The following is a 25,995-nucleotide window of genomic DNA, read 5'->3' as shown; positions in this document are numbered from 1 at the left end:
AAAATGTCATAGTATAGTATGTTATAAAAATGAAAAAAAGTCATAGTACAGTATGGTATAACAATGAAAAAAGTCATAATAAAGTAAAATATAAAAATGTTTTTTTTTTAAAGTCATAGTATAGTATGTTTTAAAAATGAAAAAAGTCATAGTACAATATGGTATAAAAATGGAAAAAAGTCATAGTATAGTATGTTAAAAAAATGTTTTTTTTTTAAAGTCATAGTATAGTATGTTATAAAAATGTTTTTTTTTTAAAGTCATAGTATAGTATGTTATAAAAATGAAAAGTCATAGTATAGTATGTCAAAAAAATGTTTTAAAAGAAAAGTCACAGTATAGTATGTCATAAAAATGAAAAATGTCATAGTATAGTATGGTATAAAAAGGAAAAAAGTCATAGTATAGTATGTCATAAAAATGAAAAAAGTCATAGTATAGTGTGTTTTAAAAATGAAAAAAAGTCATAGTACAGTATGTTATAAAATTAAAAAAGTTATAGTACAGTATGGTATAAAAATGGAGAAAAAAATAATAGTATAGTATGTTATAAAAATGTTTAAAAAAAAAAGTCATAGTATAGTATGTTATAAAAATGAAAAGTCATAGTATAGTATGTTAAAAAAATGTTTTAAAAGAAAAGTCACAGTATAGTATGTCATAAAAAGGAAAAATGTCATAGTATAGTATGGTATAAAAAGGAAAAAAGTCATAGTACATCATGGTATAACAATGAAAAAAGTCATAGTATGTTATAAAAATAAAGAAATGTCATAGTATAGGATGTTATAAAAATGAAAAAAGTCCTAGTACAGTATGGTATAACAATGAAAAAAGTCATTGTATAGTATGTTATAAAAATGAAAAAAAAGTCATAGTACAGTATGTTATAAGATTAAAAAAGTCATAGTATAGTATGTTATAAAAATGGAAAAAAGTCATTGTACGGTATGGTATAACAATGAAAAAAGTCATAGTATAATATGTCATTAAAACTAAAAAAGTCATAGTATAGTGTGTTTTAAAAATGTTTTTAAAAAAAAGTCACCGTATAGTATGTTATAAAAATGAAAAGTCATAGTATAATATGTTATAAAAATGAAAAAAGTCATATTATAGTATGTTATAAAAATGAAAAAATTCATAGAATAGTATGTTATAACAATGAAAAAAAGTCATAGTATAGTATGTTATAAAAACTAACAAAAGTCATAGTATTCATCAAAACAATTTTGTGCGGCCCCTGAATGTCACATGAAATGCACGCATTACATTATATAATTGTCTTAAATGAAATATGATGAAACAATAAAATCATGTAAAATGAAAATCCGTCAAACATTCGGCGGCTACCTCCCAGTTCCTGCAGCTTGATTCTGCTCTGGGCGAGCAGCTCTTTGGCCTCCTTCTGCAGCATGTCCGCTCTTCTCCTCGCCTGCAGCACCGAGTCCCCTTTGTCCTCCACCAGGTCCTCCACCTCAACCATTTTGTCCCTCACCTCGGTGTCAAACTCCTTTCCACACGCACAGAAACAAATGACCACATTACTTGGATGAGAGAAGCAGGTCCAAATTAAGTTTTTTTCACATTGTTAGACTGATGGGAAGTAGTCATTACCCACATTCCAAATGCAATGTATTTCAGAAGGTAAGCATGAGTTGACAGTGTGTGTGTGTGTGTGTGTGTGTGTGAGAGAGAGAGACCTGCTGGGCCTCCTCGGCGTTCAGTCTGGCCTGGTCGGTGGTCATATCTGCCGTCTTTGCCAGGCGGTCCACGTCAAAGTTGTTCTGTCTCAGTAGGCCGACCTCCATTTCCAGCTGAACCAGACGACCTGTGGTGTTACCGAGCTTCAGCTCTGACATCGCCGTCTCCGACTCCACCTGACACACACACACACACACACACACACACACACACACACACACTAAAGTATAAGACATTGTATCGTTGTAAAATGTGCACAATTGTGACCAGATGTAGATCTATGTTACATAAAAAGAGAATGTAACTTTCTTTTTATGTCGGCAAGCCAATGACATCAAAGGCATTGCAAGTCATTACATTTTATTGAAAGTGTTCCTTTTTTCTGATAAGTTGGGTTTCTATTAGTTATAAGCGGACTACTATACTACAGAGACCCTGGCTTCAAAATAATATTTTGCGTTCAGTTTTATAAATTGGGAGGATCTTTATATACAATCTATGTGAGCTCCTGATCAAATGTGAGTTCACAAGATGGGAAGATTGGTTTCTATTTTTGAAATCATGCTGGACGCAAGAATTTCAGACATTTTACAGACAAACCAATGAAAAAAATCAGTGGTTAAAAGAATAATGAAGACTCAGTCTTTACAGTTGAATCAGTCATCACCGACATCCATCGGATAAGGGAATAAAACAGGTCTAATATTTCTTAAAACACCAACATTTACAAGCTGTTATTAGTCTTATTTCTATGACAACAGTAATCTTGCAGGTCAGAGGTAAAACTCACAGAGATCAGCAGTTCCAGAGTCCCCTTTGTGTTGTTCTGGGCCAGTTGGATGGCGTCCATGGCGATACTCTGAGCACGCTCAGTCTCAACCAGGGCTGCCTTCACTATGTCTGCTGTCTCCTTCATGTTAGACGCCTCTTCACTGATGGACAGATAGTATTTAATTTACAGTTTATATGTTAACCGTGAATACATTGGGCATGTTTTATTTACCGTAACTAAACTCTATTTATATATCACGTAGAGACTATTTAAAATGTAAATGTAAACAAACAATACCATGCATGCGGGGTAAAGCCTGTTTAAAAGAGTGCTAAACAAATGCAAAGAAAAGTCAGCAAAAATGAACTAAAATGAACCCAGACTCATACGTTGTTAAAGGTCCCATGACATTGGGCTCTTTAGATGCTTTTATATAGGCCTTAGTGGTCCCCTAATACTGTATCTGAAGTCTCTTTATATAGACCTTAGTGGTCCCTAATACTGTATCTGAAGTCTCTTTTATATAGACCTTAGTGGTCCCCTAATACTGTATCTGAAGTCTCTTTTATATAGACCTTAGTGGTCCCCTAATACTGTATCTGAAGTCTCTTTTATATAGACCTTAGTGGTCCCCTAATACTGTATCTGAAGTTTCTTTTATATAGACCTTAGTGGTCCCCTAATACTGTATCTGAAGTCTCTTTTATATAGACCTTAGTGGTCCCCTAATAATGTATCTGAAGTCTCTTTCCCAAAATTCAGCCTTGGCCTAGATACACAGCCACTAGAGCCAGTCCCACATTGAACTTTCCTTAGTATGTGCCATTTCTGAGTCTGTAGCTTTTGAGGTGGAGAAAGAGGGGTGCAAGGTGGAGGCGGTGGGTGTGGCCTTGACCAACTGCCACTTTGCTCGATTAAAAGCCATGATGTCTCTTTCTCATAGGTGGGCTAAATTCTCTGGGCGGGCAAAGCAGAGAAAGGGGAGGTAACCTTGCCCCTTATGACCTCATAAAGAGCAATATTCCAGATCAGCTCATCTGAGCTTTCATTTTCTCAAAGGTAGAGCAGGATACCCAGAGCTATTTCTAGCCACTGGGGGACCATAGGCAGGCTGGGAGAACACATCTTAATGTTGAAAAACCTCATTAAGCGAAACTGTCATGCCACGGGACCTTTAAATGTGGAACCCCTTGCTCTATTAACAGGAGTGATCTGTGGATCAATGTGAGCAGCTGGGACATTTATGTTCCTTTTAAGATTAAAAGGCTTTTTGTTTCTGAATATTAAGAATGTATTTTATTTTTTTAAAACATCCAAGACGATCCAAATGTAAGCGTGCATGTTACCTGGCAGCCTTGGCCTGTTTCAAGAGCGTCTCTGCAGCCTGGATGTCGTCAGCGCTCTGACTGAGTATGGTCTCCACACTGGTCAGAGTTCGCACCCTCTCCCTGATCTCCTCCGTCAGCTCCTTCAGCTTTTCTGTCGAGGTCGGCATCTCCAGAGCCAACACCTCGTTGGCCACAGCCTCGATCACTGACACATCTGCCTTCTCATCTGGATAATCAGAAACAAAACATTGAAGATGTTTTTTTTTCCTTTTAAGTTTCTTTCTTTGAATTTGTTGAGTTCTATAACTAACAATCAACACTTCAGCGTCAGTCAGAGCTTAAGTCCTTTAATTTTAGAAGCTTGTATATTGAAAAAATAGACATTCATTTTTCTGTACAAAATATTTTACAATTTGCCTAATGTTTTTTTACCCAGCTCTCAGAATTATACAACATTGAAATAACTTTTCAAACTTCACTGTCCCAAAAATCACTTATCTTTCAAGAATATACTTAGTTCAGTAGATTAAAGCATATATTCGCCTAAACGCCATTCTTTCCGCTGTTTGACTGTGTCAGAGCCATGGATCTTTCTCTATCACTCTGGACTGTATCATAGCCTTAAAGCTATAGCGCGTCGTTTTTACCGCCCCCATAAGGAATTCTAAGTAATGACTAAACAAAACTGTTGGCACGTCCACGTGATACAAGCCTCCATTATAGCAACTCATTTTGCAATGGCTTAAATGTAACATGTTCATTAAGAAAAAAGTTATGCACTAAAGCGTCAACATAAAAGGTATTTACAGTCCAGTCATAGTTAAAGGTTTGCCTCCAGCCACTTCTATCCAGTTACAATAATATTCAATGATATCTTAGATCACTCAAATCAAAAATCATGCCTGTACGACATTTTCTGAACCATAACTCTTATTTTTTCAAGCTGCCATTAAACGGGAAATAAAGTTACTTGACGGCGTACTCACTGGTGAGCAGGTCTCGTATCTCTTTGATGAGGTTGCGGAGCTGCTCGTTGTTCTGCTCCACTCTTTGTTTGCTCTGGTTGGATTTGATCAGCACGTCCATAGCATTCACCTTGGCTTCGTTTGCGCGGCTGTTGGCTTCCCACACCTGACCACAAACAAAAATCAGTGACCTGCTCACAGCCATCTTAACTCATTCTACATGCGTTTAGTTATTAACCGTGTTCACTCACCATCCTGGAGAGCTTGTCCACCTCCTGCATCGCTGTGACGATCTCCTGGTCCAACTCTTTGGCTGATTTGTGAGCAGTTTGGGAGGTTGTGACGAGGCCTCCGCATCCTTCTCCGCCACAGTGAAGGACTCCATCCTTGCCGACGCAACCCAAACCACCACAGGGGGAGCCGGGGCAGCCGTCCCCTTCAGCTGCACCACCACATGTCTGCAGCAAGATAGAAAAACATACAACCGTCGGTGTTAAAGAACCCTATTATGCTTTTTTTTAATTTTGTCATCTTATAGTGTATTATATAGTTTATTTATGTAAAGACATGTAAAAACACATTACACTCCAAATGGAGCTTTCATACCCACAGACAGCACTTTTTATCAACTGTTTTTAAAAAAACGGCTCGACCACATTCTTGTTTGAAATGTCTCAAGTAATAAGTCATTTATTGAGAATGCTAGCCCAGTTTTTCAAATGTACTCCCATTGGCACTGCCTGAGCAAACATTGCCCAGTTTCAATATGGTTGACCCAACACAATAGATTTGGCCAGCTGACCAATCAGAGTAGACTGGGATTTCAGAAAGGCGGGCCAAGAGCTCAGAGAGAGTGTTTCAGGTGGAGAACTGCAGCAATGGGCAGTATGAGATACATAATATGTTTTTTTTAACATCAAAGCATGTTAACCTATGAGACCTCAAGAGTACAAATACGATGCTAAAAATGAGTATAATACAACCTCTTTAAGATGAAACTTTACTCTTTCCTTTTTGTAATAGACGCAATACAGAAAGTCTTTCTCACCTTCTTGCTAAGTGGTGACAGGTCAAATTTATCCAGCTCAGTGGACAGTTTGTCCAGCTTCTGTGAGTTTCTTTGGTGCTTGCGGTCAAATTCCTTCTGAGCGCCGGTCAGTTTGTCCTCCGTGGCTTTCCGTACTGTGGCTGACCCCTCCACCGTGTTTCCGGGATGACTGGTGGAGGTGTTGGCGCGGAGCTCTGCTGTCGTAGACTGCATGTGTGCAGCTGCAATAGTGTCCATGGCACCTGAAAACATACACACACACACACACACACACACACACACACACACACACACACACACACACACACACACACACACACACACACACACACACACACACACACACACACACACACACACACACACACACACACACTTCCATAAAAAGTTGCATCATTTATTTATGATTGCCTAACATGTGTATGCTAAGGTTATTGTGGCGTTTGGTTTCTTATTCAATTAATGGTAATTTTTAGCACAGGTTCAACATGACTCTTTTTTAAGATTAAAAAAGCTACTTGGTGGATATAAAAGCCACTTCAGGGGCATGTCAGGAATCCTGTGATGACTACGCTGCCTAGATATGATTCTGATTAAGTTACACCAAAACTTTTCTTAATACTAACAACGGTTCATATCCCTGCTAATGCTGCGCTGCACAACTGGTTTATGGAATTCTACCAAAACAAATCAGCTGTTCTTGGGTCCATGCCCTATTTTTCTACCATATTTAATTGAAATCCTTCAGAATTTTCTTCAGATATCAAGCTAACTACCAACCATGCAACCCAGCTTTTATAAACAAAACACAGTGCAGTTTTAAGAGGCAGCTCCAGGGTGAGAACAAGTATAACAGATACCTCCACCTCTTCAAACTGTCATGCTCGGTGCTTTGTGTTTCTGTTGTATCTGTGTTCATCTGTTTTTATACCTTTTTTTATTTGTAAATGTAAAGTGTGAGTGTTGTGAAAGGCGCCTATAAAATGTACTATAATTATTATTATTAGGATAAATGTGATGCAATATACTGATGACATGCTTGTTAGTTTAAGGTTTAAAAAACACACAGTTTCTCTTATCCGGTTTGGTTTCTCACCCTGGATGTTGGCGTTCTTTGCTTTGTGAACCTGCTGTCTCAGGTCCTGGACACTCAGCTCCAGCTGGTTGGCCTCGGCAGTCAGCGCGTCCAAGTTTGCATCGGTGGCATTGGCGTCACTGTGGAGAATGTTCAAGGTCTCCTCTGTCGTGTTCAGCTTTCCGTTTAGGTAGGACATCACACCCCTAAAGAAAGAAGAAGACTGTGACGAACTCAAACAAAAACGCGTCTGCTACATTTTTCTGTAGATCTCCACTGCATTTGTTCATGTACGTACGTAATCTGGTGCATCAGGTCCTGAATCTTCTCCAGCTTCACTGCAGCAGGGTTATTCTCTACTATTTCTCTGACAGCTTTGGCGTTTCTCTCCAGGCTGGCGACCAGTTCTTTATATGGCGCTGTCACCCCGCTGGTCTGCAGCTGTGTCACTTGGGCCTCCAGACGTTGGGTTTGATTGGTCAGCTCGCCCACCACGGTGTCCCACACAGCAAAGCACTGGTGGCAGGGTTTACAGGTGGGGAACTCACCCATGTAGCCTCTGGCGCACTCGTCACAGCGTTGGCCGGACACGCCCTTCACACAGGCGCACTGACCTGTCGCACGATGGCACTGATTGCTGGAGATTCCCCGAGAATCGCAGTCACAAGCTGGAAACACACAGGAAGGAAAGTCAGGGGAAAACTAATTCCAGGAGTCTAAATAAATCCTGGAATTGACATACGCCATACAGAAGAATCAATTTGTAAGTTTAAGTACCCCCTCCAGCCCCAAATAGCTTTGAGGAGACCTAAAAATACAGAAATTTGAATACGGTTACATGTTTAAGTAATTAAAATCTTCTAACATATTGTATAAGTACGTTTCAATACATAATGATGAAAAGTTTTCACAAGTGAGAGTTTTTTCTACTCTGCCAGTAATAAATTCTGGTGGGAAAATTTGTTAAATTCATTTATGTATTACTTACTTTTTCTTGGCCTACAAAGGGTTAAATCTCAGGATACTGCATCTAAAACAATATTGCGATCTTCCTTTTAAAAAACCATATTGCATAACTTAAAACTAAGAAATGTAAAGTGCTCCCAAGTCTTTATATTCCCAACAAATATCGAACGGTGTTCTCAATGGTCAGCTTCAACTATGCCTAATTAATACAAAACTCAATAAAGAAATAAGGTAGAAGTAGAAATGATTTGCATGTTTGTAGAAGTGAGTTTACTTTCCATTTCATTTGGCATTGAAGGTCAACAAAATATTGGACACTAAAATATATATACAGTGTAATAAGTTGCTTTTAAAGCTTAGGTGAGGCCTAAAGAACTCAATTTTATTGACCATAAAAACAGTTATATGACACTGTTTTAGCGCTTTTTAAGTCTCTCCAGGGACTGTATGTTTAACCTCAAGTTAATAAAGTAAGACAGGAACGTGACCTTGAAGGTCATTGTGTTGGGGCACTCCACACACCCACCCTCCCCAACCCAGGGAAGAAGAAGTGAAAGAAGAAGAGGAGCAGTTTAGGAGTAAGTTAGAAAAAAGGAATGCAACATTTGAGAGGTTTTGACCATCAGTGTTGCTGCTTTTATTTGCATGATTTCTGGAGCAGAAGATGAGTGTAAGGTTTGACGTTTTGTGGGGGGGCATCAGTGTGCCTGTTTTTAAAAGCACATTAGGGTCAGAACATACATGGTGGCTAAGGGCCACATGCTTATAACAGCCGCCCTGTTTGGTTGCACCACGCAGACAAAGATGACGACAAGACAAACATTTAATCCTCAGACATTGAAATCCGGACTACCTCTCAGCTATGGCGGCATCTTTATGAGGCTTTATTAACACCACTCTCTTGCATAACTACACATTACTCCCAGTATTACTTCTCAGTACGGTGTCCACAGTGCTTAGATTTCCATAAGTGTATGTCATTTGTGGAGATGGGCAGAGAGGTCCAGTGGGTTTAAAAGCTTAAGAGACCTTTGGGGAATACAGCCGGAATAATTCAGAATTCCTGGGTCCTATGGGGGTAGCTGCATGACGAAAATGGGATGCATCTGGTTCTCATGAGCAGGGAGCAAGAGGTCATTCCCAGATCCCCTACCTCCTCCCCCTCTCTCTCTTTCGTTGAGTGTGAGCCAGCTACTGTAAGGCGCGTATTTCTGCAGATGGACTCTCCAGTAGGATGTTCAGCAGACAATAAATAATTCACTGCTAATTCACTGCTGCTGACATGTAACCAACTCATTCACTTAACTCACCAAAGTAATTACACAGCCACAGCTGGTATTCTTCCTCATACATAAGGAACTGCACACATAAGGACGAAAACACACAAAAGGAGTAAAAGACAAAACAAGGACAGACAATATAAAGCTCAAGTCCTCCAACATGGTGACTAAGGGAACCATCTCCAAAAAAACTTTAATTGCAAGGAGGAAAAAGAGCTAATGAGTTATGTAAACTTGAGAATACAGGGCAGGCAGGCAGTATATGGACAGGGATGTTTTGGCTCTGTACTCCAGAACAGTGGATTTGAAATGACCATGAGATTTAAAGTAAGGCTGTTAAGAGTGTCCACATCCTTATTGGGGGAACAGTGTAGGACCTTTTTTTCTCCATAGTTCCCCAGTGTGTGGACCGTGATCGTGAAAATACAAACAAGGCAAGTGAGGAGTTCTTTTCTGGCCTAAACGTGGCATTTTCTTGGCTGGCCAAGTCTGGGCCGCAATAAAAACTACTGAAGAAAGCAGGAGGTGACTGTGGCTATAGTCCAGGCCTGGCAGAGCATTACTAAAGAAAACAGAGAATTTGTAACCAAATATTTGAACCTCCATTTACTGACTTGGCCACCAGAGGACAGCAAAAACACACTATAAACACGACATTCAGGGGAATGTTCAGATGAAAAAAATAGAGCAATGGAAGCATGAACAGATTTATGATCTTCCCTGGTCTGCTGGGAATGTTTTTATGTTTGTTTATATATTGGTGATGGGTGACGTACCATGACATTTGACCTCTGGATCCCCCCAGAAGAGTTCTCTGCACTCCCGACAGGTCTTCCCACCAAAACCGGGTTTGCACAAGCACTGTCCTGTGACCTACAGGGACACGGAGAACATCAGGTCAACACAATATAATCAGACAGTAAGTGTATGAGACGGTAGATTAAGTGTCTGAAATAGTCACTTTTGGATTAATGCGGCATGTTTTATGTCTTTCGTTTCAGATGCAGACACAATGGGCCCGCGTTGTTTGGTACAACTCACTCCTCTTAGTGAAATGTGTATTCAGTTACTCCACAGTGTATTCTGAGACTTCCTTCCTCTGATGGAGAGCAGCCAGTAAACACAGAAACCCAAATGTTTGTGTGTGTGAGTGTGTGCACACACATAGTGCATGTTTCTGTGCATACACATGCAGATCTGTGCATTTGGGAATTGCTTCACTCTGTTAGTTCTGCAGCTCTGCTTTGCCCAAACAGATGGAGTCCATATATCAAAAAATATAACAAAAACACAGGCCTCTCTGATTAGATGGGTTGGTCACAGTGACTTACTACCACCCTGCGACTTTGCTCTCAATGAGAATTGTTTGGAAAACGTGTGAGCCAGTCCCCACATTGTGTAAGGAAAATTCTGCCAACAGTTCATTGAGTACAAGTTTTTGTGATGCAGCGCTAGGATTCAGTTCAGCTATACATCTTAACGTGGGAGAGAAAATTAAAGCAGCTGTTGCAATGCTAATGCAGGATGTTGGATGTTAGGCGGGGTGTTGAGTGGTTATGGCTCTTGGTTTTCATCACAGTGTCCGACTCACCTCATCGCAGGAGGATCCAGAAGAGTGGACGGGGTGGCAGTTGCAGCTCTGGCAGCCCGTCCTGCTGGCGATGTTCCACGTATCAACGGCACAGCGGTCGCAGTTCTGACCGACCACGTTCGGCTGGCAGGGACACTGACCGCTGTGCTGATTACACTGACACTCATCAAGGGAGGAACAGGACTGAGGTGATGTGCCCGCTGAGTAACACATACACTCTGCACAGAGGAGGACAGATGTTGATCAGGGTTCAACAACTTTGGCTTTTGGACGTTTGTACCCATGTCTTTTGGTAAAAATTGTTGACAGTAGTTCATTATATTTAAGGGAACACTGTGGAAAGCCACTGTTAAATGAGATTGATGTTAGAACCAAACTGATACTTAATTTTTGGGTCTGTTTAACAGACAGTGTTGTACTTGTATTTATACAGAAATTAAATGAATGGGCCCCGGGATAGCTCAATCGGTAGAGCATGCGACCATATATAGAGGTTTACTCCTCGACGCAGCGGGCACGGGTTTGGCTCTGACCTGCATCCCTTTGCTGCATTTCATTCCCCCCCTCTCTCCCCTTTCATTTCTTCAACTTTCATGTCAGTAAAGGCCTAAACATGCCCAAAAGAATCATCTTTAAAAATAAAAAGAAGAAACTAAATTAATATCAGCTAGAGCTAAACTGGCAAGTCAACCAGGTCAATACATCAGCCAACATTAGCAGTTTGCAGATATGTTGGTATCAGGATATAACCGTGGAATTAGACTGGATTCTGTACTCACTCCTGCAGCTCTGAGTAGCAGCGTTGCCATAGTAACCCTGTTTGCAGTGTTGACACCCGTAGCCCTCAGTGTGGTACAGGCATTTGAGACAGGCGCCTGTCCGAGCGTCACAGGACCCCGGGTCGTGCATATCGATGTTGCTGCTGCACTGGCAGGGCATGCAGCGCCCACCGGGCACCAGAGGGTTCCCGAAGTAACCGGGAGCACACTCATCACACCTGGCACCTGGATGAGGAAAGGAAACAGGAAGTCAATTCATGTTCAGTGGGATAATGAGAGGGAACCTCAAGTGTTGTTTGGGTTTCTAAGATGTGATGACATTAAGATGCTTTGAGCACTTAAGAAAACTGCTTACATAAAAACAAATCTCTTATTAATAATTACTGTGTGTGTGTGTGTGTGTGTGTGTGTACATATATACACACCTTTGTAGCCAGGGCTGCACACACACACAAGCTGGTTACTATTAGCCATAAGGTAACAGCTGTCAGAAAACTGGCGTCCACTGCGCGGTCCATCGGGGCACATACAGGGGCGACAGTTGCCACCTGAACCCAACACTGGGTTGCCGTGGTAACCGTCCAAACACCTGGAAATGAAAAAAAAGGGGGAAAGTAGAAATATTTACACTTCAGTTGACTCCAATCACCTTAATTTAGCTTTCTGCCTAACTTCTACCTCTCACAGTGGTGTCCAGTGGTAAAGTCTCTGCACCCTTGACACTCTCCAGTCTGAGGGTGGCAGTACTCGCTGTGGCCGTTACACTGGCACGCTCTACACTGAGGGAAGCCCCAGAAGCCGGGCAGGCAGTGGGAACACTGGCGCCCTGTGGCCCCAGGGACACACTCACACTGGCCCGTCGCCTCGTGGCAGAAGGCGTCGATCGAACCCCGAGCGTCACACTCGCAAGCTGAGGGAGAATTTTTAATCATTACTCTTCATGTTACGGAGTTAAGACATTACAGGGGAATAGGGTAGCACATCTTAACTAATAAATAGCGCCATGAAACTTCCCCAGTTGATTACTTACATTAGGATAATGTTTTTTGTATTTCTGAAGTTTTCATTTTTAGTTTTAAATTTGAGGCATTATCTTATTAAATAGAAGCAAATTCTTAACATTGCACAAAGCCAAGTTCAAAATTTTGAGAACAAATTGATTTTGAAGAAACTGCCTTTAAATAGTATTGCAAAATTGCATACATTAAAACACTATTTACAGACACAATATCTAATCAAATCCTCAGCATCCTATGCCTTGTATGCTAAATATATCCTACAATCTTATGGAATCTACTGACTCAAAAGAAAAAGCTAAAACACCTAAATGTGTATTTTAGGGGTTTTCTTTCCACAAGTCTGAAAAAAGACATGTCATGGAAGCTCATGATCTCCACATTGATCAGTACATGAAGAAACAAAACAAATGCTTTTGTCTGCTGCGTCTGGCCTACAATAATCGTACAGTCATGCAAAACTTACACCTGCAGCCGTTGGGGCTGAAGAGAAACGTAGCCGGGGCACAGTGGTCGCAGTTCCTGCCGACCACATTGGATCGACACCGGCACTGACCTCCACTGGGCTCACACAAAGCACTTAGTGAACCCTGAGGGTCACACTGGCATGCTGGGAGACAAGATGAGAGAAAGATAAAAGGACGTTTATGAGAATGTTATGAGGAACATTACTTGACAATCATTAGTTGTAACATAGTCTTAAATGATAGACAGATAAACATATTTTTTTCCAAAAAGAAAATAACAAAATGTTAGCCACTGTAAAAACACATTATATACACATACATAAGTCACGTACCAATGGCTCCTTTGTGGAGCAGAGCAGAGACGCTGAAGATATAGTTGTTACAGATGTCGGTCAAGGGGCTTTTGACGACGCTCTGGCTGCTCTCCAGACACCGGTAGCGCTGGAACGTATCCCACGCTCCATCACCATCGACCCCATGGAACATGTCCAGCTCCCTGACCCGGGGTATCAGCACCAACTATAAAAAGAGGAGGAGGAGGAAGAAGAAGAGGAGGAGGAGGTCAAGGGAAAGGGAAACCATAATAAAAAAAAAAGTAATAATGTGTGCTTAAGTATTAGCAAGTAGCCACCAATCTACAATGTTTACATGGATTATTTTAGTGCATATAGTCTGATCTCTTAACAGGAAGGAAGATCAACAAGGACAAGGCCTGTCCTTTAAGATTACTCGGGAGTTAAGGAATGAAATTCAACGTACGGAGTCGACGAGTGTGTACGGGCTCTGGACGTCACTGACTGAAGAGTAGAGAGGCAGAGAGAGATGAATCGTGTAGTTCAGTCCTTGCTCAAAACACACCGGTCTCACCAGCAACACGTGTCTGAAACACAGCAGAGAGTCAGTGTGAGGAGTGGATGGCTTGCTAGAGAGACACAGTAGTGAAGTAAACTAATGTTTTTACCTGGATCCAGGGGGAAGAGAGATGGACTGCTCGTCTCCGCCCTGGATGGAGTTACCGCAGTGAGAGGAGTAGTTTGGAGGGTTATAGACGGGGCGCTGCACTCGGATGTTCACCTGCTCCCACTGGTCTGGCAGCTGCAACCATATAGAGACACGTGTTATTTCTTTTACTTAAAAGATCCATGGCATGTAAATGTCATTTTATGAGGAACATTAATATGAGTTCCCCCAGCCTGCCTATGGTCCCCCAGTGGATAGAAATGATGATAGGTGTAAACCGAGCACTGGGTATCCTGCTCTGCATCTAAGAAAATGAAAGCTCAGATGGGCTAATCTGGAATCTTGCTCCTTATGAGATCATAAGGGGTAAGGTTACCTCCCCTTTCTCTGCTTTGCCCACCAAGAGAATTTGGCCCACCCATGAGAGAGAGACATCCTTCAGCTTTTAAACAAGCAAAGTGGCAGTTGGTCAAGGCCTCACCCCCACCCTCCACCTTGCCCCCCCGCTCTCCTCCTCAATAGCTACAGACTCAGAAATGGCACGTACTAGGGAAAGCTCATAGTGGGTCTGGCTCTAGTGGCTGTAATTCTGCACCAAGGCTGAATTTTGGGAAAGAGACTTCAGATACAGTATTAGGGGAACACTAAGGTCTGTTTAAAAGCATCTGCAACAGCACCATGTCATGGGACCTTTAAAACAAATGAAATTACAAATTAAAACTAATATTCTGTGTTTATAAAGTTGTTCTTGATTTTATTATCCCAAAGTGTAGATACACATTTAACTTAAAATTTGGACAGAAAGCACAGTATGTTAATGTGTGTGTGTGTGTGTTTACCTGGGGCTCATAGCGAATAAGGATGTCATAGTCCATGGACTCTGGGATGTTGTTAATGATGAACTCTAAGTAAGCTCCTTCTGGCATATTAACAAAACCCATACCGGTCCATGTCGGACTGCGATCCAGAGGGTAAGGCCTCGGTACCACCGTCACACCCTGACAGACAGAAAGAGATCAACAAAGCTGTAGTTTACACATTGGGGTAAATAGATGGGGTGGTACATTAAACACACTCACAGGCCCATGCTTGGCATCTTCTGCCTCGTAGGTGTAGTGATCCAGAGCGATAAAGTAGAAGCCAGACTCGACTTGATCGCAGCGTCGTCCAAACATGTGCTCCCTGCACACACACTGTCCTGTTTGAGGATTACAGCTGTAGAAGGAGAGATTTGGTATTATATGTCTCTCAGTCTGTTTTTGTGCATTTATGTTGAAATTAAATGAAATACAACTCCTGTATCTGTACTCTTAGTACGTCCAACAATAAATATAAAACTACATTACATGCTGGGAACTCTAAACTTAAAATAAGTAATTAATAAAACTGTTATCTAAACATACTTATTGTTTACAGCCCCACCCTGGTCGCAGTCACATGATCTGCAGCCGTCCATGTCATTGGATAGACCCCAGTGCTGCGGCTACAGGAAAAAGAATGGAGAACAGACATTTGTTCCTACACTGCACAAACACATGTATAGAGGTAAAAGTATCCAAGGTGGGCTGTGTTTGCGCACCAGACACTGATCGCAGTTATGTCCGTCGACGAGGCGTTTGCAGAAGCACCTCCCTGTGTCTGAATCACAGGGGTTTCCTCCAGGCAGAGTTCCCAGCGGGTTACAGGTACACGCTGCACAAACACACATCCAAACAATGAACCAACAGATCCAACTATGTCAACTATGTCTGTTTGACTGACTGTAGTTTATCCACACTGTGGATGTTAGTGTCAATTTTTATGGGAAGTTCTCCAAAAATCCATTAATTCACCTAAAAAATAAAGGTATTAGTGATAGGATGTAAAGAGGATAATTCATGGATTCTCATATATTTGGATTGTAATATATATATATATATATATATATATATATATATATATATATATATATATATATATATATATATATATATATATATATATATATATATATATATATATATATATATATATATATATATATATATTTGGTATTTTTTATGATTAGGGGCATGAGGATTACAGGCAAGGTTTAAGGAAGTTGTAAGGGGTTAAACCCAAAGTGGAAAACAACTGGAAATGTCATGTACCCTTTTAATAGAAGCCTACTTAAATTGATAATTTATGGCTTTTCAAATTAAGGTGTTTTTTAAGAGGTTATATTACTTTAGAAATTAAGGGAGCTCTGGCTAATGTGAGGGGGGAATTAAGGAGTCACCTGTTTTACTTTAAAACATTTGTGTTTCATACTGAGTGAAAAATATCCCAAAACAATATCCACCCTCCATCCTGTTTAGTTTTCCTTATTTTTAGTCAACTGTTCACACAGAGAGCTAGAATAAATATGGCAGCAAAATGTGAATAACTAGTTTGGTTTTCCTGAGCAAAAGATTTTTTTTTTTTCTTTATGTGAACTGAGAATTTAACAGACAATACAAAGATACTTGGGGCCTAAAAAGAATTCTAACTCATTGTGACTTACGCAGGCAGCCGTGAGGTCCCTGTCCCAGTCCGTAGTGTCCCTGTTTGCAGTTGTCGCAGCGTTCGCCCTCCACATTGGCTTTGCACCGACACTGGCCTGAGATCATCCCGGCGGCTACATCATTGTGCGAGTCACACAGTCCGCCCTGCAGAGACCCGGAGGGGTCACAGTTACACGCTGTGGAGACGTGAAATATGACATTAGTCCGACTGCGTGGACACATGAATGCTTATCATTCCAACATCTTATGGTCATGTGAAAAGATTACCATAGACAGACAGACATAGTGAGGGTAATCTGCCCAGTAGATTATGATATTTTTGTGTTAAAGTGGAAAAAGTTAGCTAATGGTAAAGCAACAGACAAATTCTTTTGGGATTACAAATATAAACAACAGATTTTGGTCAGTAAATGTTAAATACCTTGCTGTGCAGCTAATTGATGTAAGATCTTTAGTGTCAGTGGACAAGCTAGTGAAGCGCAAGGAGCTGCAAAAGCAGCGTGTAATTAAAAGTCTAGTAAAGAGAAAAATAGAGGGGGAGGCTGTATTTCACTTTACTGCACTATTTCCACTTGAACCTAGTACTCAGCAGGTAATTACAATCATGATGTAACAACAGCTACTTTTTGTTTTTTACTTCAAAGGATGCAGTTCCAGATGGTGCTGAAAGAAACATGTCCTGGAGGAGGACACCAACATTTCAACAGACTGTCCATCGAATGAGTAGCATGGACTGTAAAGATGAACACCGCAGTGGAAAATGTAGAGGTAACTTACGTTCACAGACGTTAGGGTCCCTGAGGTCTCGGTTTGGGTGCTGGAAGTAGAAGGGTGCACACTGCTCACACTGTCGGCCCATCGTGTTGTGTTGACAGTCGTCGCACACGCCCCCGCTAATGTTGCCGGTTGTCATGTACACGGCCAGGTCGAAGTGACACGATGTGGAGTGATGGTTACACTCGCACTCTGAAAAAGAAAGTGAGATTTGCTGCTGGTCTTTCTTGATGTGCATTTTATTTCATTTCAACAACAAGGCAATTCAAAGTGCTTTATAAAAAACACCATTTAGGACATTTAAATACAACTGAAAACTGTCATTAAAGAATAGAAAATTGAAAATAATCTAAAATAAGTAAAGTGTACGGACTCAAAATTACTTGTAAGTATTTATTTGTTACTCTATTTTATCAATTCTGTGTTATAGAGTATAAGGCTACAACTATACAAAATGCTACTCCACTAACAAAAGATATTTAATTCTCTTTCAGATATAAAAGAGGAAAGCAGCAAATCCTCGTATTTAAGAATACAGCATTTTTATTTGTATTATTAAATAGTTTCAGATTGATTAATTGTGGCAGCTCCAGCGTAATGTCTTTAAAGCGCTTTGTTAAAGTTTTGTAGGTAAAGGACATTTACTTACACAATTTATCATTTTGGAAAATACCTTTAATCACTTTCGTCTTAAGATAAGATTGATACCACTTTCATAAAAATGAAGCTAACCACCACCAGCAGCTGGTTAGCTTAGCTTAGCCTGAAGACTGTTAGCAGGGAGAGCTAGCGTAGTTTGTTTTTCCACAAATTGTCATTGTCACACTTCCTTTTTATACAGATTAAACAAATTAGATGTCATGTGTTGATTATGAGTTGATGAGCTTTGGAGGTGGCTGTTGTCACCTTTGGACAGAGCCAGGTCCACTGTTTCCCCTTGTTTTCAAACTTAAAAAAAAACAGAAAGAGAAGTGAACTCTGTTTATGTTTGTTTTCTTACTCTTGCAGGCGTGGGTGTTTTGCCCCTCTGCAGGTCTCCAAGGCATGTCATGGTAAAAGTCCTGACAGCGCTCACAGTTTAATCCCTCTGTGTTGTGATTGCATGCACAGCGGCCATGGACCTGCAAACACACAAAATAAATTTAAACCATTTGCAGTACCAGAGTTATGTTGAATATTGCTTCAAGCTTCATAACTGGATCTTTTATTTACTTTCAAGGTTTTAGCAAGATCCAAAACATTTAGGCAGTTTTGAACGTGGAAGTTCATTCAAGACCTAGCGAACACACAATCTCTCCTCAAGATCCAGCTTTTTTCGAAGCACCTTTTGCAGTTAAAGACCATTAGATGAGTTTGATGTACCATGCCCTCAGCATCAAATGTTGTTCCATCCATGGGGGCGCACTCCGAGGCATGACCGTAGCAGAAGCAGTTGCCACGGACGACCATGTCATAGAGGGAGTAGTAGTACTTCTCTATCACATCGTCGCGGGAGTCGAGCAGGTTGTCGCCCAATGTGTGGAGCTTGGTGAACTTCACCCGGAGATTAGTGATCTTCAGCATGTCTGCGCAACACACACACACACACACACACACACACACACACACACACACACACACGCACACACACGCACACATGAAATTAAGAGTTTTAGGTATATAACAAGTTTTTAGAGCTTTCTTTATACATCTTTCAAGTTTCTTGCCGGGTTTCAGACTTCAAATAGGCCGCCATTGTTCCTCACATACCCACAGCATTCACCACATACTTAACATGAGGCCTCTGCATGTGTGTGTGTGTGAGTGTGTCTCAGGCTGGTTGTGAGTGTACGAAGGCCCAGTTACTCCCACATGTGAAATTCCATGCAGCGCTCTTCCCCGTTTGACCCCTGAAACTCTGCTCTAGGTTGCTGTTGCCTGGACAACAGACAACTACAAAATACTACAATTCGTCTCAATACTGTCGTATGTTCACTGGATATTTCTCTTTGTCTTTCCTTCGGCCCCCCACCAGAAAGGTCAGAGGTCATTCTCAGGTAAAATGAATGTGCTCAGTATACTCTTTTGTCTACCACTTTCAGTTTGATCTTGATTATTTAGTCACATTTTATCTTACAGGTCCATAAAATCCATATATTTCTAGTACGTTTACTAAAAATAACTACCAAATGTGGTACTGATAAAAAGGATAGTAGAGACAGTTGGCAATTGATTTCAGCTAATTGCTCGGTAGAGCCGAGTTTCCCCCCAAAGTTCCCGGGGACATGCACTATGGAAATTTAGGAGCAGCTTACTCTGTATCCTCAGGCTGTAGGGGTCCTCAATCTGAAAGACGGGGTCCAGCACCCGAAATATCACCTATAAGACCAAAAAGAGAGAACCAAGGGAAAATTTGTATAGAAAGGGACTTTAGTATGAAACACATTTTGTTTATATATGTATATCCTACAATCTAATCAAGAGGCCCTCTTATCAGAAGAAAAACCTTCAAAAATGTAAATATAAAATAAAACTCACTTCTCCCTCTGTGGATGGTTCGATGTCTGAGTAATGGGAGTCACAGACTATCTCGTCCACTCTGGCCATTGGCCCGGAGGGCACACCGGGGAAGGATGACTCGCAGTCGTAGGCAAAGTAACGATAAACCTGCCATGTTTTCCCAAAGTCCATGGACCGCTCGATCAACATGGCAGCTGGCCTAAACGTCTGTCAACAGAGATGGAGGGAAAATCACTAAATACAAATCATCATATTGATTTTCTGCATCTTCTTGTGCTCACAGATGTCAGGATGGTCGTGTCAGTGTGAATGATCAGTGAATCCAAAGTGTAGTGGTAGTACATTTTCAACTACTATTGTGAAAGGAAAGCTATTCTGCTCTCTCACCCTCTGATGTCCATTTCTTTTCCTTTAATTCCCACTGGAAACCAAAGATTGTTAAGGCTTTTTCATGTCATTATCATCCAGTTTTAACTCAACTAATTACTTGTGTCTTTGCAATCATCATTTTACATGCAAACTTCAGTGTAAATGATCAGGAAAAAATAAATGACATTAAACTGTTTCTTATAGAATAAAAGTTTTGGCATCTTTTTATGTTGGATGAAGTACATTTCTTGCTATTTTTGATCAATATGTACTGTAGAATTTTTTAAATGGAAACATTTTTTTACCTAAAATATTACAATTCTCCGTTAATATTATTATTAATATTAATATATATTTTTTTTATAATATTATTATTATGTTATGTTATTAAGTTACTGTTTTCAAAGTTTTACTGTGTTACTGTCAACTGTTACTATTACTGTTACTATTAGACTGTTACTTTTTATTAAGTATTGTACATGGCTTTGCATTTTTTTGTCTTAAATGCTCTTAAATGTCCGTCTGTCTGTAATAAACATAACTTGAACATAAAGTAATGATATTCCTGAAAGGGTGGAGGCTGTTAGATGTGTTGATCTTTTCTGCCATCTAATCCCATAACAGGATGGGATAGGACACACATGGAAAGTGTGTCTTTGAGTGTGTGTTTTGACTGTACTGTAGAGTTACAGAGTAAAATCCAGCTGGCCACCGTCATGGCCAACCATGAGAGCAGCCTCAAACTCATCCCCTCCCTCTTTCTCATTTCCCACCATTCTCCAGAGACCAGAACAGTTTTCCACATTCCTCCACCACAGCTGTCTGACGTTGTGTTTATCTCCGTGGGTACAGGAGTGTATGAGATATAGATATATATACAGATGTGTGTGTGTGTGTGTGTGTGTGTGCCTGTGCGTGTGCGTGCGAGAAACAGAGAGAACAGGCACCCTGAAGGTCATAATAAGGTGTGTGAAGTGAAACTCGGCCTCCAGGTCCAGCTGGATGGTCACATTCTCCACACCTGCAAGTGAAAGGAAACACACAGGAAATGAACAATTAAATCGCTTTCTCAACTGATTCCTATTCATAAAACAACTCAAACGTAGGAACTGTCAACACACCCCAGACACACTTTCTCAGACACTTCAACATAATTTATTTCAATCTTTACAGATTCTTTCCGCACATGTTTATGCAGCTGAGGCTCGGGCATTCCCATACGTATCTAATCAATCTAAAGCTCCGGTTCTGGATTGTTTTGCACCAGCTCTTCCTGAATTCTTTACTATGTTCATGTGGAAATGTGGTTTTAAAATTCATTAGCTTGGTTTGCAACATTAAAACGTAAGGACATGTCTTTGTAATGTGTTGTAATTGGTTGCTAGGAAACATTTGTAGCACTGTCCAATCTACTGTGTAACTAAGAAGACACTTAAGCATCTAGAGCTAGTAACAGAACTTCTAAAGTTAAAGTTTTAGGAGGCCAAACAATATATAAAACGTAACTGCTGACACTCTGTCAATGTAGGTATCCCTCTGCTTTGTTTTGATGAAGTCAGCCTCTGTGTGTGTTAGTGCAAAAGTAAGCATGCATATGCACAAAATTAAGATGCTGAACATGGTTAACGTTATACCTACCAACATTTAGTTGAAAGCATAGCTGTGAAAAAAAGTACATTCTCACAGCATGGCTGTGGAGTCTTTATTTTTGTTTATATATAAGTACCTGGAGGGACATGTTTGATCTATCAATCTAATCATGATTTTTTAGTGTAATATTTTTACATTATTTTAGTTTTTTTGATTTAAATTCAATTTAAGGTTGTTTCCTAAACTGCATTTCATTAAGTGCATATTAGTGTCTAGTAAGATATGTTGACCACATCATGTTTTGACACGACACCCCTTTTAAAGCTACTATTCAGTATAAACTAGTAATATATTAGCAAGCTATTGCTAGTTCAGTCAGTTTGCTACATAAGTAAATATCTAGTAACAAATAATGTCCGTGTAAGAAATAGTTAGAGTGGAGCATCTTGTTTTAATTTAGTGATGTGTAGTTACCAAACCAAACACAAATTAACTAAGAGCCTTTTCTTCCAATTTTTATGATATTGAAAAATAATTAGTGTAATGAAATAGGTTCTTCCTTCCACTAAGTTTAATGAAAATGGGGCCAGATGTTTTTCCACACCCCTGCTGAATTATAGACAGACAAACAAACCACAACGAAAACATAACCTCCTTGGGAGAGGTAAAACTTTGCTAAGTTTAAACTTAACAGCTGGTGCAAAGATGGACATGGAGAACGACGGTGAGGGAATCAGGAAATCCCTAGCAAACCCATTGTGTGTCTGCAGCTTCCTGCTGTTTCAAAGACATCTGCACTGCTGGCTGCCACTCCCTCCATGACTCAGACCTCCGACAGATTCCCACCACTCAGAGAGGGAACAGTGTGCAGCATGAATGTGGGAGTAAAGAGCCATGGCTTGTTTTAGTCTGTATGGGAACTTACTGACTCTAGTGTGATTTCTTTCAGGGCAGATTAAGGATGTGATGATTATTTCTTTGCTCAGAGTAACTAGTGTGCTGCTGATCGGGCTGATCAGCTTTTCGAGGATCATTATTGTTCAAAGGAGTGTTAAAACCAGCCAAACAAATGAGCTTAGTTGCTTTAAACACAGCTTACCTCTTTGGTTTCAGCACCAGAACAGTTTGTCTAAAACCATTAGATTGACTGAATTTGTTGTCATATCTTTAAAAAATGTAGTTATTTCCCCCGCATACAATTGTACCTGATACTGTTGTTTCCGCTGAGTCAATTAATTAGTTTGAATCATTTGTTGATTTACATCTAAATATTGCCTGCATGCTTTTTGTTACTTAGAATAATATTGAGGTTTGGCCTGTTGGTCGGACAAAAGACATTTGAAGTGTCACTAATTGTGACGAGGGGCATTTCTCAATATTTTCTTGCATATTAAAAAAACATTTTTTTTTACAAATTGATCAAGAAAAAAATCTGCAGAATCAGAAATAATAAAGCCTTTTACAAAAAAGATAAAAATAAGCTCCCCCTCGACCGACTACATGAGTAAAGTGCTGCCAATTGTAGCTATATGCATTCACAGAGCCCATTTTTCTGCAACAAGTACTTTTTTTTTTAAACTTCAAGTACATATTCCTGATTATACTTACATTAGGTACAATATTAAATGCAGGGTTTGAATTTTTTTTTTACACTGTGGTGACTTTTACTAAAATGAAGTATCTGAATGCTTCCGCCACCCCTTGTTTCTTGTTCTCCCTGTGGAGCTCTCTGAAGCACCGCTTTCTCATTATCCACTTCCTGTTGCTCTCAACTTTAAACGTCTGTGTGTGTTCAAGTGTTGACACACATCTGTTTTCTTATCCGCACACCTGTTCTCCTCAGCACACCTGTGTAAGCCTCGCCCCCTGGCCCTGCTGTGATTGGCTGCAGTAAGAGGCTCTGTGATCTCCTGTCTAGTCATTACAGTTCCCATGAGAACATTCTCAGTCAGAGCTCACACGCTACATATATGCTGCTGTGCATTCATTCCAAACCAGGAGAGAACAGGAATTCTGTCCCTTTCATTCAACAACAAACACCCGTTTCTGCCTCGTGTGTGTTTTCTGTCTCTCACCGTTCTCCGACTGCCACCAGGTCTTGAGGCGGTTGTGGGCGAACGTGGTGACCAGGTTCTCAATGGTGTGGCTGTCTTGGTTGGTGTCCTCGTTGAACGGCTTCCTCGAGTCGCACACAAAACATTTCTTCTCGTCCTGACACAGAGAGTGGTAACGAGTTAAATATGCTGATAGTTTAGCATTTTAGTCACCCATGTTTAGAAATTTACAGCGAATACAACACAAAGGTGAATGATAGTACCTCTGTTATACTGGTTGATCCATGATCCATGAGCCAAGATGTAAGTCATAATTTATATATTAATATATTAATATTACATTTAAGATATAATATTATAGTGATTTATTTGATAGAAAGTAGTTCTAAAGAAAAACCTTTAAAGATTAGGAACAAATACATTTTTTCAGGTTCATACTTGTATTTGGTGTTTCTAGAACATGTTTACACGCTTTAATGTTCAAGAAACACATTATTTTTTCATATTTCTCGTCTAAAATGCCTGTCTCTTTAAGCCCACCGCCCCCAAAAAGTTTGTTCAGGCTGCTCTGATTGGCTCACGAGAAAACTATGGTGCACCTTTGCAGGTAGTTCTGAAGCCGTGGATGGGGGGTTCACGCAATGGCAATAGTTGCATTCATTTTCTGTTGATCCACTTATTGATGAACTGATTGCTTTAGCTCTAGACTGTAAAGGTTAATAATGGTTTGGTATGGTTTGAGTTGGCCAATTAATTCCAATTAAGGAAATCTTAAATCAACAGCAAAGAATAAATAAGTAAAATGTTTACAAAAGTGTGTTTTCACAGTTTGCCACAGTTTGGGTAAGATGATGCACCTGAGCATCCCACTTTGGTGTGGAGGAACTTGACTGGCCTGCACCAAGCCCTGACTCTGACCCAATCCAGCACCTTTCTGGATGAACTGTGAGTCAGGCCTAACACCTCATCCTAACATACAGCGTGCACGTGTACTGTGGCAGATGGAACTCAAAGACTTTAGATATACTACGAGTGATAGCATACCGTGAGGAGGGATGAGATAGTTTTCATTTTGATATTTAGCCAACACTACTCTTTTTCAGTCATCTACAGAGAGAGAGTCACAGTAGCCTTATTGAAAGAGTGAAGGCAGACATTTCATAACATTCCCCCTCATTGTTACAATCCAGAGTCTTTAGCCAACATCTTTTTCAGTCAACACAATCTTTGTGAAACAACAACAATAACCCCCTGAAAGCCTGTGAGAATCGCCTTTAGCTGCTGTGTTGTTCCCTGAAACTCAGCTAGCTTATCACCTTACTATTGTTCTGCTAACAAGCAGCTAACCTCTGCCAAGGTATGTTACTTTTTGTCAACCTTGTTTCTATATAGTTGTAGGAAAGTGTCTCACTAATAAGTCGAAATGGGAGCCGATCTCTGTAGCCAGGTTCTGGAATCTTGAGAATAATTAGAGGCTATTAAAGCAGCAAAATGAAACCTGTGTCTTTGTAATGAGAATTCAAAAATCACATCTGGGTGTAAGTTTGAGGTGTCCACATACTTTTGGCCACCTTTGTATTATGTGTGATGAAAGACAGATCCATTAAAAGTGAATTTAAATTAGGCTGTACGGTTTATATCATGTTCACTGCATTTGTCAACAGCGCACCAGATGGTTTGGCATGGACACAGACTATACTCTTGTAAACACACACACACACACACACACACACACACACACACAGTTAAATCCCACAGACGAGTTTCGCAATTTCACCAAGCCCCTGCCAATCTACGTCTGTGTTGAAATGTGAGCGGAGTCTCTCTAAGTGGCCTCACTTAAAACTGTTTGGTGGAAAAATGTCTTCTACTTGAGGCTCACTTCCTAACTCCTCCCTAAAGCATCATGTAGCTCATTCTTGAGGACTGTGCTCATCCTCAGGAAGCTCAGAAAAGGCTACACAGTGTGTCATTTCATAAGGAAACCATTCATACAGCCAACTCGCCATAGGGTGTTTGATAAGAAGAGAATATCCCCCCCACCTCGCCCCCGGTTCACATGCACACAGGGAAGGGATTGTGAGCCACACAGCGCTTTTATTGTGGAGAGGAATGTCTGAACTCCCACTCGACAAGACAGCGAGCAGATACCGTACATCTGCACTCTCCCGCACATGATGTAGAGCTGAAACTATTAGCCAATTAACTGACTAGCGGATTGATTTGGATAATCAGT

The 25,995-nt window shown here is 40.4% G+C and overlaps 1 protein-coding gene across 1 annotated transcript in view; it reads right to left on the bottom strand.

Annotated features, from left to right (window-relative positions):
- Positions 1-25,995, bottom strand: part of lamb1b (laminin, beta 1b) — a 30,560-nt gene that overhangs the window by 2,642 nt on the left and 1,923 nt on the right. Inside the window, exons 3-32 of the mRNA XM_034863782.1 lie at positions 23,781-23,916; positions 21,063-21,136; positions 19,765-19,953; positions 19,542-19,605; positions 18,610-18,812; positions 18,248-18,368; positions 17,251-17,439; positions 16,473-16,649; positions 15,531-15,643; positions 15,355-15,434; positions 15,031-15,166; positions 14,791-14,949; positions 13,953-14,086; positions 13,751-13,871; positions 13,324-13,510; positions 12,991-13,134; positions 12,187-12,418; positions 11,934-12,097; positions 11,509-11,733; positions 10,730-10,947; positions 9,915-10,011; positions 7,191-7,560; positions 6,914-7,098; positions 5,818-6,059; positions 5,021-5,227; positions 4,791-4,935; positions 3,823-4,030; positions 2,495-2,636; positions 1,704-1,880; positions 1,354-1,513 (exon numbers count right to left, since the gene is read on the bottom strand). Of these exons, the coding sequence (XP_034719673.1) occupies positions 1,354-1,513; positions 1,704-1,880; positions 2,495-2,636; positions 3,823-4,030; positions 4,791-4,935; positions 5,021-5,227; positions 5,818-6,059; positions 6,914-7,098; positions 7,191-7,560; positions 9,915-10,011; positions 10,730-10,947; positions 11,509-11,733; positions 11,934-12,097; positions 12,187-12,418; positions 12,991-13,134; positions 13,324-13,510; positions 13,751-13,871; positions 13,953-14,086; positions 14,791-14,949; positions 15,031-15,166; positions 15,355-15,434; positions 15,531-15,643; positions 16,473-16,649; positions 17,251-17,439; positions 18,248-18,368; positions 18,610-18,812; positions 19,542-19,605; positions 19,765-19,953; positions 21,063-21,136; positions 23,781-23,916 (4,999 nt within the window). The remainder of the gene's footprint in view (positions 1-1,353; positions 1,514-1,703; positions 1,881-2,494; positions 2,637-3,822; positions 4,031-4,790; positions 4,936-5,020; positions 5,228-5,817; positions 6,060-6,913; positions 7,099-7,190; positions 7,561-9,914; positions 10,012-10,729; positions 10,948-11,508; positions 11,734-11,933; positions 12,098-12,186; positions 12,419-12,990; positions 13,135-13,323; positions 13,511-13,750; positions 13,872-13,952; positions 14,087-14,790; positions 14,950-15,030; positions 15,167-15,354; positions 15,435-15,530; positions 15,644-16,472; positions 16,650-17,250; positions 17,440-18,247; positions 18,369-18,609; positions 18,813-19,541; positions 19,606-19,764; positions 19,954-21,062; positions 21,137-23,780; positions 23,917-25,995) is intronic.

The sequence above is a fragment of the Etheostoma cragini genome, chromosome 23 (genome assembly GCF_013103735.1).
Source record: "Etheostoma cragini isolate CJK2018 chromosome 23, CSU_Ecrag_1.0, whole genome shotgun sequence".
In the NCBI taxonomy this organism is placed as follows: domain Eukaryota; kingdom Metazoa; phylum Chordata; class Actinopteri; order Perciformes; family Percidae; genus Etheostoma; species Etheostoma cragini.
The sequence above is the reverse complement of the archived record's forward strand: the minus strand, read 5'-3'. Positions and strand labels throughout refer to the sequence as shown.